General features: G+C 36.8%; 1 protein-coding gene across 3 annotated transcripts in view; it reads left to right on the top strand.

Annotated features, from left to right (window-relative positions):
• The window catches only part of Smr (nuclear receptor corepressor smrter), a 232,534-nt gene that overhangs the window by 163,509 nt on the left and 55,218 nt on the right, over positions 1-13,807 (top strand). For all 3 annotated transcript variants that reach the window (XM_083128468.1, XM_083128467.1, XM_083128469.1), the window contains exon 11: positions 1,995-2,095. In XM_083128468.1, coding sequence (XP_082984594.1) covers positions 1,995-2,095 — 101 coding nt within the window. The remainder of the gene's footprint in view (positions 1-1,994; positions 2,096-13,807) is intronic.

The following is a 13,807-nucleotide window of genomic DNA, read 5'->3' as shown; positions in this document are numbered from 1 at the left end:
CATCTGCTTGTACCATTGAATTTTTGGAAAGGTCACCTTGAAAGCTGGGAATTGTACTTGAATTTTATCTTGGTCTAGAGTGGCCACCATGATTTATGAAGGGATACTCACAAAGCACACCTATGCAAAGCCAGGATTTGAACCTGGGTCCCCTGCGATCATAGCATGTGCTAATTCACCACGGTCGGTTCCTTGCAATGCAATAACACCAAAATTTTTGGGCTCCATCCAGGAATCAAACCTGGGACCCCTTGCACTAAAGGTACGAGTGCTAATTATTTAGCTTTGAAGACACCCTAAATTGTATTAATATTGAACTAAAAAGAGAACTTTCCATGAAAAAAGTCATTGAAATAATGCTGTATTATGATTTAATTTTATCAATGAAACACACTAGTATTTATCTTCCAATTTGTATTACTGATGTTCTTTTTATTTCTCTCACAATATGCCATATAACTTATTCGTTTCACCATTCTAGTACTTTGCCCTTTCGTTTCCGTTCTTCAAATCGACATAAGAGTCTTGTGTATTCTCTTAGCTCCATTAAGAAATTGATATGCAAATGATTACTTTGATGGAAAATTAATGCTAATATAATTCACTGGAAAGGTAATCTAGTAATGCATTTGCTTTATGGAAAGAAAAGTCTATTCCCCCAATGGATTCGTTCACGTTAATGTAAGCGGAAGACAAAACCTGAGAAAAAGGAATTAATTAAAAGTTGTTCTTTTCGTCATTTTATGTAAGTGAATTTTACCATCGAGGAATGAAGATTCTTTCTTCTTTTGCTGTTGCTTTTTGATTGGAGTGAGTGAAGTTTCCTTTCAAAAGATATGGACCGTGATTATGTTGCTGATTTAATTGACTGGCTGGTGTAAACAAATAATGATAATTGATTGGTGAAAAACTTTCTTGTTTGTTCTTCGACGGCATTTCTTGTCAAATACATTTTTGTAATTAAAAATTTGGAATTGGATTGTCATCGAAGTTAATGATGGCAGGCAGGCTTGTAATATTTTCATTTTGTGCAAGTTCACATTTAGTACAAGGACAATTAATTTCTAAATGCCATGTTCCTCAAAAAAAGAAAATGGTTTGCTTCTTGGTAGAAAAACAAAACCTCAATGAAGTGAAAATAGAGCTTATTAAAATCGATGTGTTTACAATTCAGCAGCTTGGGAGTAAATCGTGATAACCCATAGAAGTATGAAATCTAGAAAAACACACATGAAAGTTCTTCCATTGGAGGCTTCATCATGGTTTTGTGTCCTTACCCCATCCCTCTTCATGCTGAAACCACGATGCATGCCACTGTTGACAGTCGAAAGCGTTGGCACATCTTTTTCCCCCTTCTCGTCTAGCAACAGCTCTTCTCCGGTTATGGGTAATGCATCGCCCAGTGGCATATACGTGAGGAAGGGATGAAGACAGGAAGGTTAATAAAAGAAAGGAACTCAGCTGAATATTTCCATGATCCTTAAAAAAAAACACTGAAGGGAGCCAGGGAAGAAGGTGCACAGGGGCAGGGAGTGGCTTCGTAACTACGAACTAGCCTTCTTACTACACCGCTAGATTTATGGCTGTGGTTTTCTCTTCGATTTGGGAAATGAAGGACTAAAAGGGTTGAAGAAATTACATTGTGACACCATGCATTTCTGACCATCATTGATTACTGAAGGAACTATTCACTATTATACAGCAACTAGAGACTGCAACAACCACATTCAATGTTAACTAAATTTTGAACAGTGTGTGGTTGATCAAATTTTACTCCTGAGCCGCTCAATTATTCCGCACCCAATTCTTCCAGAGAAGCATTGTAGTATTATGTTGATTAATTGTGAATGGCTAACATATTTCAGGAAATTGTGATAATTGCAATTTTTTAAAAATTACCAAACAGGAGTTGAAATATTTTTATTGTATTGCTTGTCTAGATTTTGGTACATTTATTCTTTTCTAACACATTATTTTTATCTGTATATTTGCAGTGAGATTAAGTTAGAAAACAAGAAGAAAGAGAGGAGAAAAGAAGACAAAAAGAAGAAAGATGAAATGTACAGCAGTGATGAAGAATGTGTAGACACACAAGGTAAGTACCCAAGTACGTTTGTTGTTTTTCAGCATGAGGGTTGAGGACTTAGACATTTTTAAAGTGACGTTTAACTCCATGCAACCAGTTCTGGATCTTATTTTAGAGGGACTCTTCACAGAGCTGAGCTGATGCCCGTACCGACAATGATTCTTGACAATTGTTACAATCAAAAGTTGTTTGAAATAATCATTAATAATATATATATTATACATGATGATAGTAATATTCCAATTATGTGCATCACTTTACCAGAGTTTTGCTTTAAAATAATCAAGAATTACATCAGCAAATTAAAACGACGTGTAATCAAAAAAATCAATTTTTCACACAGTACTGGCACCAAATAAATGAAAACTTCAAAATATTTACATAATATATAGGATAATTAGATTCTATGAAAGTGTGATGCATTTTTGTGGATGTCATGAAAGACCAATATGCTGGAAATTTATTGTGTGGTCTCTGTAAATAAATCCTAACAGATACCAATATGTTGGCCCTGGTATCAGCTCAGCACTATTGGAAATGTTGATTCTTAATTTCAGTTGAACTTTCATGTGCAGTTGTATTGTGGGCATTTAATGTTTGAACACACTGCAACCTCCAAGACCATTTCAGGACAGTTTGAGCATATATTAAAAGCCAAATTATAGGTATTGAAACTTGATAGGTACTAGTTGTGGTCTGTATATTTCGTACATGCAGGAACTTCTTTCATCTGGATATATACAGTTTAATTTGGAGTGCAAGCAACTAGAACGTCACCCTGCTGGAAATTGAACTGTTTTTTTTGATAGCATTGAAGGTGCTACAAACATATAAATACAAAGTAGAAATGGGCTGACATAAAATTGTTAACCGATATCAAGTAAGTACAGATATATATTTACTAATGACCCATATTGTGCTGATCTGATATTATGAATGAAACGTTCCATAAAAACTCTCAATTGAAGGATGTTCTTTGAAGTAAATAATTTTGCAGAAGGAAAGCATACATTTTATAGTTCTTTAGTGAATTTTTTTGCCTATTTCACATATTGATTGATTGATTTGCTTTATTTTACTTCACTTTTCGTGCCACTTTTGGCTAATTTGCGAAGATGGGGACGAGTGATGATGTGATGAAATTGATGAATAGACACTCTCAAACATCCATGCCCAGGCCAGGATTCGAACCCGGTACCTGGAGCATCGTAGCACAATGTGCTAACTACTCTGCCATGGGGGCCAGCCTTATTTCACATGATAGCATACAATTTAATTAAAAGAGAATGATTGCAAGAACCATACCTAACAAAAGTATGACAATCATTATGAGAAATGGGATACTTAAGAAAGTATATAATTGAGCTGCTGTTAAGACTTGGCTGGACCTTCGGCCAGTACCACCAAAGTCATATCGAAATTTTCTCTCCTTTCAAAAAAATTGCTATGATATTCCAAACTCTGAAAAATTACAACTGCCTGAAATTCCTTCTAAAGCATTCACGTGAATCTTCGTGTGGTTTGCTTTCAATGTTGTCTAGATATTATCAACAGTTTCATGGTTTTGCACATCTATCCGTGTGCCTGCAAATGCAATCGCCCCTTTTTTCCACTCGGTAACATTGTACACACAGAGAACAAGACTACACTGTATCACCTCTGCACAATCTTAGGGACAGTCCCACACTTCCCAGGTGTTTTTTCTCCCACTGCTCCTTGTTCAATACCATCTAGGGGGTATCTCTCTGGTGGGCTTAATTTTATATTGGATTGGTGGAATATCATTGTGGTAAATTTTATGTCAGTACTTTTCAAAAATTTTGTATTGGTCCATCCCTAATAGCCTTTATGTTGGGGTGTAACTGAAGCTGCCTGTCTACATTGAACTAATATTGGATTATTATGAGCTTAAAATGTAAACCAAAATAATTTTGCACAATTGAGTAAAACTGGCTTTAAACTGAACATGAATACCATTACATGTGTAAGTAATATCACCAAGCTCTGTGTGATAAAGTATAATACAAATATATGAAAAACCATGTGGTTGTAATAGCTTCGATGCATTTTACTGCATCAGCAACCTTCAGCGAGTGTAGAAGACGAAAGGTAGGCCTGTCGACTGCTCTGAATGCATTCAACAACACTAAGCTGCAGTGAAGTACTTCATGGAAGTGGTAAGTTTGAGAAGTCGTTTTGTGTTTAGTAAAGTGAATGAAGTGTAAATTGAAGTTAGGTAGATGGACCAGGTTATCTACCGTTACTGAAAAATAATGCAATTATGGAGCACATATGAATAAAAGTTGGTGGTAAGCTATAATAATATGTAGGAATTATAAATAATTTTTTTAGCAAGAGCAACATGCGAAACAAGGTTTCTTCATATAGAGGGTGAGTGTATGATGAAATCGGCAGTAAAATTATTATAAACTGAACAGAGAACAAAGAATATGTTGCAAGAAACTTAACTCTCAAGTCATTACATTCATCGATTTTATTTTATTCCACTTTATGCAAAGATAAGCTACTTGGGCGTTAACCTACAATTCAAAGTGGAATACGAACTTCTATGTGCCTCCACTGGGGATTGAACCCAAGATCCCTTAATTGCAAGTGATAGTGTTACGACTGCCATTGGGGAGGCCCACATAATTTAATATCTGCACAAGGCAACCAATGTAGGTGTGGGTGGAAGGGTGCAGTCTTGCATAATGCTTAAAAATAGAACATTTATGTATGAAAAATGACATGATTTGAAGGTAAGTATTTTACTCATGTTTGTATGTGCCACTTAGGTGGCCAAATGGATATGTGGGTGACTTATGATCTTTGTTGTGAAGTTTCAGGGCTTTGATTGTGCCCCGAGAATGAGTATTCTTTTGTTCCTTATCAGTTTCATCTAACCATTATCCATCTTCACTGTCATGATTAGCCAGAAGTGGAAGAAAAGGAGTGTAAAATAAACAATACAAGCAAAAAAAATCTTGAAGTGTAAAGGTGCATTTATCCATAGTGTGCATGGTGTGATTATTCGCTTAAAGTTTCTAAAGATTTATAACCTTTCTTATTCCAGAGATATTGTGGTTTATCTTTGTCTATTTCTCATTTCTTTTTTATGTTGTTTTTTGGTGCCTTTAAGTAGATTATGACACACACACACACATGCATTCAAAGAAACATCCATAGCCAGACCAGGACGCAAACCTGCAACATTGGGTAGTGAAATCAGCTGCTTACTCTACCACGAAGGTAGAGTAAGCTTTTATCTTTTGTGAATAGTTTTTCTCAGAAGTGAAGGGAATGCAATGTCCCTTTCCAGGTACACAATTCCCATTTTTCCATGTGAATTTTTCCCTCCCATCTCTGAAAAATCGAAATGTTGATCACAGGACTTCCTGTTATTATCGACCCATCCTATTTATTTGTATTTATGGGTTATTTGTAACCATAATAATAATTTAATGAATGAAAATAAAGATGGAGTGACTGAAAATTAAGATCTGTGGCATCAGATTGTACACTTTGCAAAATATATACATACTGTGAACATTTTTATGACAAAAGTTTGCATTAGGTTTATACCAGCTATGTTATGACAATATTTTGTATTTGTATTTTGCTTTTTCTCCCACTTTTGGCTAATCACAGCGATGAGGATGAGTGATGAAATTGATAAAAGGGCACTCACAGGCTAAGTTAAGAATGGGGAGGTATGACAATAATTTACAGTGGTCATTTAGAGGATTAAATTATGTGATGAGGAAATGAAATATAATTCTCACATCTAAAAAATAAGTTTGAATCTTATAATATGCGAGTGATATTTTCAAATTTCTCTGCAATATTAATATTTTTCTTATTCCTCCAAAAATGTTTATCTGAATTTCCCTGTGCCAAGGAAAATTTCCCTTCATGTAGCAACACTGACAAACTCCTTCATTCACAAAATTCATGGTACAGTCTCTACTTATTCAGAATGATGTTCCGGATAGAAAGACATTGATTGAAGGTGTAAAGTAAGGATTTTAACACAACTATTGTACTTTGATGGTGGATGAATCCAAATTTCAACAAAGGTGAATTTGTGTGATATAGCTGGATTCCACATGAAAACTCTTGCTGAGCCATAATTTGTCATCTAAAATATCTTGCAGAGTTTATCATAAACATAACCAAGACTTTCTAGTGTTCTAGAACTTTCTACAAGTTGTTTATGGTGATAGCGATAAAATAGCTAAGAAAACATAAAATATTTCTAAATTTCACACACACATACTTTTTCTCATGCTTCCTCAGAATATATGAGTTGGAGGAACAGGTAGTTTTTTTTTCTTACTTTTACCATTCACTTAATACACTTTTTACCATACTGATGAGAATTTCCAAAAGAACAAATGCTATCGAAAAGACAAATTTCAGTTTGCTATTTTTTTTTTACCAGAATGTTACAAATTTGATTTAAAATCCAACTGATTGATTGATTGAATTTAAAATTTTGCGTGCATCAGCACTTCGGCTCTCTTGCACACATCACATGATACAGGGTCCAGCCCTTTATCATAACTATAATCAACTGTAATGTCGGAGACTAAAATATTCTGACTTCTGTTAAAAGCTGAGGCTGTGAAGGGGCACTCAGCACAAACGAGGGGAAAAAAAAACCACACAGGACAACACGCACACAGTCCTATGAAGATTATACTTGCTGTAGGTCTAGACGCCAGGGCCTCTGTAGTCTACAGTCCAGAGTGTACTACATGGAAGTGAGGTTGACAATTGGGTTCATTTCGTCCCTTACACCCTTACACCCAAATTAGTACGAATTACACCAAAGAACAGTCTGAAGAAAGGTGCCATTTCTACATTGATAATTCCAGTTACACATGAGCAGGTCAGTGATGATAACAACGTTCTTGCAAGAGTTTTAAAGTAGGGATGGCCAAATCTGTTTTTTTGTTTACTACGGAGTATATTATTGTGAAATGAGGAACACGAAACTTACAATTCAACACATTGAGAGCTTTGTAAATAAATTCTACCTGAAAAATGGTTATAAATCTTTTTATCTCCTAAATTCGGACTGCCTCTGAAATCCAGATAGTAAAATTTCTAAAGCGAGATTTTAAATTTTCCGGAATCTGGTTATTTTTTGGCCACCCTTAGTATGAAGGCAAGATGTACTAGGAAAAATTGTCTCAACAAGTGTCTTTTTATCATTCGTTGTTCATTTGAAAACTAAGAAATCTTAAACACAAAACATCAGGGAGTTCTTAGTGTTTCATCAAGCAAGAACGTTTTTTTTAATGCAATATTTGAAGCGCAGGATCCAAAAAATTAAAATGAGAAATACCATGAAGCAAAAACAGTTGATCCAGAGCTGTTCTTTTTCCAATTCTTTCCAGCACCGTGGTTAACTTTGTGTTTTTTTCCTTACTTGTAATTGTTTTCTATGCACTACCACATTCACGTATTCTGTGTAAGCTGTGTTGCGATGCTCTTCAATATGTGTTTTTCATTTTAAAAACAAGAGCGTTGCATGGTTTACAGTGCTGGAAATAGCAGAGACTCGGAGAAGTTTCATCTTGATGATGTCATAGAAACCCTGCTGGGTTCTAAACGTGGGGCTGGGCAAAGGCTTCTTATGACCAGACCTTCAAGATTGAGGGAAACTACGAACCTCACTTGGGAGCGATAGTAGGGGACTCCAGTCTCGAAATGCAGAAAGCAGCGGTGATAGAACATGATGCCCTGACCAATCATTACCCAACAAAAAGGTGCTTTGCAATCGTTGGTTCTGATTTCATCAGTTCATCATTAATCCTCATTGTCGTGATTAAGCCAAGAGGTACAAATGTGATAAAGAGTTTTCATTATTTTGAGGTGTGTGTTTGTGTGTAAGAGGGTTAAGTCAAGAACTATTGAAACCTAGCTTCTCATATTGTAGGTAAGAAAGAAACAATCCACTGTAGTCAGGGCCGGATTAAGGTGGGTGCTATTGATGCTGCAGCATTAGGCCCATTCCTGAAATAGACCCAGATGAAAACAGACAAGAATTTTCCGGAAGCTGAACAGTTTTCTTTTGCTATATTAACCTGAAAATAAATCTTAGAATGAAATTTGTAGCCCCAATTTCGGACGCCTAGACACACTTGTTACTAGTATTCTTTGCGCTGTGACGTAACTATAACGTCCTTGTGTTTATTTTTCAACGAAGATTTCAAGCATCAGGTCCAATTTCGACTTAATCCGGCCCTGACTGTAGTAAGTCATATTCTTCAAGTGACACATTTAAATTGTCTTATTTAAATGCACCTAGGTATAAAATAGTGAATAAAGGAAGCTGAAATGCTGTTGTGTTATATTTTATTAACATTGTGCAACCATGTGCACTGGAAGTTCAAGAGTATTTTCTGTTAATTATTTCCTTGTTCATTTGTTTATTTTACCTTGGCTTTTTCATCACTTCTACCTACACCGAGGATATTCTCATATGCTTTGTTGTGGAGTGAGTCTGATACGTAGATAAGCTAATCACAACTAATCCTACAGTTCAAGGTGAGATCCGAACCACTAGCTCATTAGACAAAATAGTGTAAAGTTAGGCAATATTGGAAATTAAGTAAACATCAGAAAATAAGCTTATTTTGAGGGTTTTTGTTGTTATGAAAAACAGGGTAACTACTGTTTTTTTTTTTTTGCTGGTGGGGATCGAACCTACAATAGACCTGTGATTTTACTACAAATCCAGTGTGCTAACCAACTACTCCTCGGCGCCCCCTAAATTTGTTCATCTGAAGACGAGGAACAAGGTCCTCTCTCGAAAGTAGCTAGTGTTAAATACATAGCTAAAAAGCACTGACAATGGATAATGTCCAATTAACATTACATGCTGATAATGAACCATTGTCATTAACATTCAGAGAATTATTAAACATTTTGTTAGCTTTCTTGTCATTTCTAAACCCAAATATGATAATGGCACAAATATAGATTTCAAACCGACCTGTCACGCGATATTGGGTCCAACTAATCTGTAAAATCAAGATGACAGGATGTAAGCTATTGAGGAAACAGCCCAGTCCGAGTGAAACGCTAGCAGTGCCATGTAGATATGAAAGGTTGCATTTATTTCTGTAGGTTCGTTCCCAAGTGGCAAGTGTCGCTTGTTACTAGGGCCTGAAAGCCACAGGGGAGCTGGTTCGAACTGTGTTCTCGAGCAAAGCCATGAATTCTTACTAAGGGAGCTTTCAGAAGCTCCATAAGAAAGGCCTAGTGCAAAGATGGAACTGCTAGAGAATATTGATGTTCCTTGCTTTTCAAGTAAAATCGAAAATTACGACCACGTCATTATCTCTAATGTGCACATGCAATTACACGAAATTGTGTTTTTTGCACCCGCATTTAATTTGATGTGGGGTGAGAAAAAATTATACATCTGCACAGGTCGTTATTTTAGCATTAAACGTCGCTGTCCAAATAGTTTGCCAGCAAGTTTTTGCCTGCAGACCACATTTGAACTTCGTATACGGTGCTGCAAGTTTCATCTCGTGTATTCCGTGAGAGTAAACCACACCCTGTTTCATTCCGCACTAAACAACGTTCCAGTCGCATACATAGATATCATTGATTTGATCGTTTTAAGAATCATTCACATCAAAATTTGTTTTCAGGTAAGTTAAGCGGACTGCTTTCATTACAATATTCGCTGATCCTACATAAGAATGGATGAAATAAGTAATGGTTTCGGGTTCGAGTCAGTTTCATCGTTATCCTAATGTCTCCATTAGCCTGAAGTGACATAAAATAGGAAAATAAAACGGCCGTTGCTGAATCCTAAATGGTACTAACAACTCTGGAGATGTCTCATTGATAGTGCAGTCAAGTTAGGTCAAATCTTGACCAAAATAATGACACGCAAGGAATTTGCAGAGAAGTAATACTTGCCTTCCTAATGAATATATTAACCATTCCATAAAATCTAAGCCGACCCCCGTAGCAGAATGGTTAGCACAGCGCGCTTCGACGCCAGAGATCCCAAGTTCGCATCCCGGCATGTGTGTCCTTCGTGATTGTCCTTTCATCAGTTCCATACCCATCTTTGCGATTAGCAAGAAGTGGAAGAAAATCGAAGTAAACCAAACAATCTCGATCCTAAAATCTTAGCTGCTGTACGCCATCTTGGAAAATGGCGGTCAATTTTAGGTTTTCCTCGTATTTCATTTTAACCATCGCAGGCATCATTTCTGTTATAGCACGAAAACTGTTAGGAATATGATTATATAGGAACAGAAACATAATTTGCAAAGTCCTAAATCTATTTTACAGGGTGCTGAAACTAAACTTGATTGTGTCTAATTACAAACAGAAACAAAACTGTTTCATGCAATTGTACTACATCTCAATGCATTTTAGGAAAATTCCATGAGTGGCAGTTTGATGCAGTTTCTTGATATATACACTTCATTTTTTGAATGGCTCCTCAAAACTGAGACCTAAACCCGTTCGATGTTCTCGGGAGTGCGAACCTTAGGGTGACCACCCAATGTTCTTGTCATTGCTGATGCAGTCTCCTTGAAGTTACTTACCCTCACTAAAATGGTATTCCGACTTGGAACATGCAGATTACGGTGAATGTTAAAGTGCCGACGAAAGGCACGCTGCGTTGCCACCAAACATTCATTATGAAAAATGTCTCAACCAAAAGCATGGTAGTGTGCGGACCACTGCTCGATGTTGACTCGCATGCTTTGAGATAAGGAACAGCTGAATGTCGTTAGTTCGGGTAACTCCCGTTCAGTGTTGATTTAATAATCGTCGCATTCAGATGCCACACCTTACAGGTGGATTCCATCGTGGAATCTTGAGAGAGGCAATGCAGCAAACGAACATGGAGTAAAAAGCAGTAAGGAAACGTTGAGAATTTATTAAACAAATTAACAAAATACCGAAAAATTGCCAAAAAGGGGTCAAAATATGCAAATTTAAAATAATGATTTTTTGTTTTAACTGAAGCAAAACAAATAATTATGTTTAGTTTCGAGCCTTGAGTTACAGATTGAGCGTAATTATCAGTATAATAAACCTATCCCCCTTTTTTTGATTTGGAGATGAGATATCAAATCATAGTGTGAAAAAATCACATATAATGGTTCACACACGTCATTTATTTCAAATCGTTTATTCTCCATCCACTGCAAGAACGAAACTTAAGAGAAGTAGTTCCTTTCCAAATTATGTTATTTTACCATGAATATACTGGTCGCCGCCGTACAGATTAATGTAGGGTCTCATCACTATAGTAGCTACTTTGACGTTATCACGTGCTTCGCATTCCTACACAAGATTGCTGCACAGCTGCCATCGTAATTACCAATAAGATTTTTCACAGTCGTTGTGCATTTCTTTACATCAACATCGTTCTCACAGGAGACAGAGAATAGGTTCCCTAATTTTAAAGCTATTCTGCCGTACATTTAGTCTGCATTTGCTTGAAATTCAATGTGCTTTGTCTGCTGTGGTCGTAAAGGCAGGGCTTGTTCTGTTTGCAACAGTGACGTACGCAAGGGGGTTACCGGGTTTAAACCCCCCTTGAGCTTTTGAAATATTATGGAAAATGCTGTAGAAAAGAATTAAAAATGGCTAATTTATCAGTCAAAGATCTGCGACAGTAATAATAATAATAATTTGAATTATTATTCCCATGCAGCATGGAGAAAAGCACAACATTCCAAACACAATCTAAGCGGCCGCAAAGTTCAATTTTGCGATTTTTTTCCCGAAAAGTCGCGCAGTGACTCTCGCGAGAATTGTGAAAATTTCTTGCTTCGTCTCAGTGTGCCGACGTTATTGCGAATGTTCTTCTCAGTACTGATTTCGCAACTCTTTATGAACTCTCAAGTGATGCTGAGTGTACATCCACATCATTAAATAATGTTGAAGTGCTTTGTGAATCATCTAGAAGTGATAAATGTGTTGAAATGTCTACAAACTTATTTTTGAACGAAAACATAAGACTCCGTGGAATATAGCAACATGTATTCTCGCGGCTCATCATCCTGGGTGGGTTCCATAGGTAAAGGTAATGTAAATTTCCCCGTGCATATAGCACCGTGCCATGAAGGCACATGTAGTGGTGTGGTGGGGCCCCACACATTCTCGATCTTGGCCATTTTGCGGTTGATGTGATCAGCACCAAGCTCCGGCGGCCTTTATCTCCCAGGGTTGCTCTCAGGTACCCATTGGTATGAGGCTGGGTTCGGGGACAAGACTGGATAAATTCCAACCAATTCCGGGAATCTAACCCGAATCTCCCGCGAGGTTGTCAGATTAGACCACCGCGGCTCCTTGGATGATTTTCATATTTTGATTATTTCAATTAATTTAATACATTTGATTGGTTTTATGGATTTTCTTCACACTTAAAATGTCTCACCTATCATAGTATACAAATAACAGTTGAATAACAAAGAAACCAAAAATGCTCCTAGAATTTCTTAACAATCGAATGACTAGAAAGTATTGCTTTCATAAATATATTTATGTAGATCTCGACTACTTAATAATAGTAGTGATATTAGTAGTAGTAATTATTAATTAAAGTATAATAAAACAATGGTAATGTGAATTTGTAGAAAGTTTTAGAAATATCCCCCTTAATGAAATCCTGCGTACGCTACTGGTTTGCAAAGAACAAGCGCGGTAAGTGATGGACTTTCGGACTCTGCACCGAGTTCGAATCCTGATCTGCACTTGTGTCCTTTAATCAGTTTCATCTAATCATCCCTCATCGTCGCGATTAGCCAAAATTGTCAGAAAAGAGACGCTAAATAACACAGATGCAAAGAATGTTAACCTTGTCTCCGGACCACTGACATAGAAACTCCAGTCAAGTTCTAAATAAAGCAAATGTTTTGGGTTTGTTCTGTCATCTAATCTTATCTGTTATCTAATATCTACCCGCTGCGAAAACAGAGATTCGGATCGTGATTAAGGTAGGGATGTGCCGTATTTTTTTCATAATCAATTTCATCGTTCATCATCGTTGTCGCGATTAAGTCAAGGGGTAGACGAACGACTTAAAATATTGAAATAAAAATAAATTCGTGGATAATGAACTCGCTTATATGGAACAATAAGAACAGCAACTTGCCCTCCCCACAAAATACGCCATTGACCTTTTCAACGACATTACCTAATCGCACCTCGTGCTTAAGAATCATGCTAATACTCTCAATTCTGAAAATTATGTGTGTTTAGAGTATCCAACAGAAGTCCTGGATTTGCACCCAGTGTTATTTAGAAATTGCAATAGGAAATAGTTCTTTAGTATAAAGCTTTTTGTTAATATCTATAAAATTGCAACTCCTTATTCCTTTAGGAAGAGTCAATGCCTCTCCGTTACCACTATTAACGTTATCGTTTTGTAATCAACGGGTCTGGGATTCGATTACAGGTGGAGCCGTGTAGTACTTCGGATCCCACTTCATATCAGGTCAAGTTCCGATTAGCGTATCTGTGCATAAAGTGAAAAATATTTTTAAAAAAATTGAGGTGGTCTTTTCCGAAGACACCCAAAATGTCAACCTCTCCTCCACTTAGTTCCCCTGGACTGCATTTTGCAGACTAACGAAGCTCCGGCGCCTGGACTCACGGTCAGCACAATCCTCTGAGGGGCCTGTGTTGCCCTGCCCATGTGTGGTTGTCCTTTCATCAGTTTCATAT

The sequence above is a fragment of the Lepisma saccharinum genome, chromosome 9, assembly GCF_977018435.1.
Source record: "Lepisma saccharinum chromosome 9, izLepSacc3.1, whole genome shotgun sequence".
Lineage (NCBI taxonomy): Eukaryota > Metazoa > Arthropoda > Insecta > Zygentoma > Lepismatidae > Lepisma > Lepisma saccharinum.
Note: the sequence above shows the minus strand (reverse complement) of the source record. Positions and strands in the feature narration are given on the sequence as shown.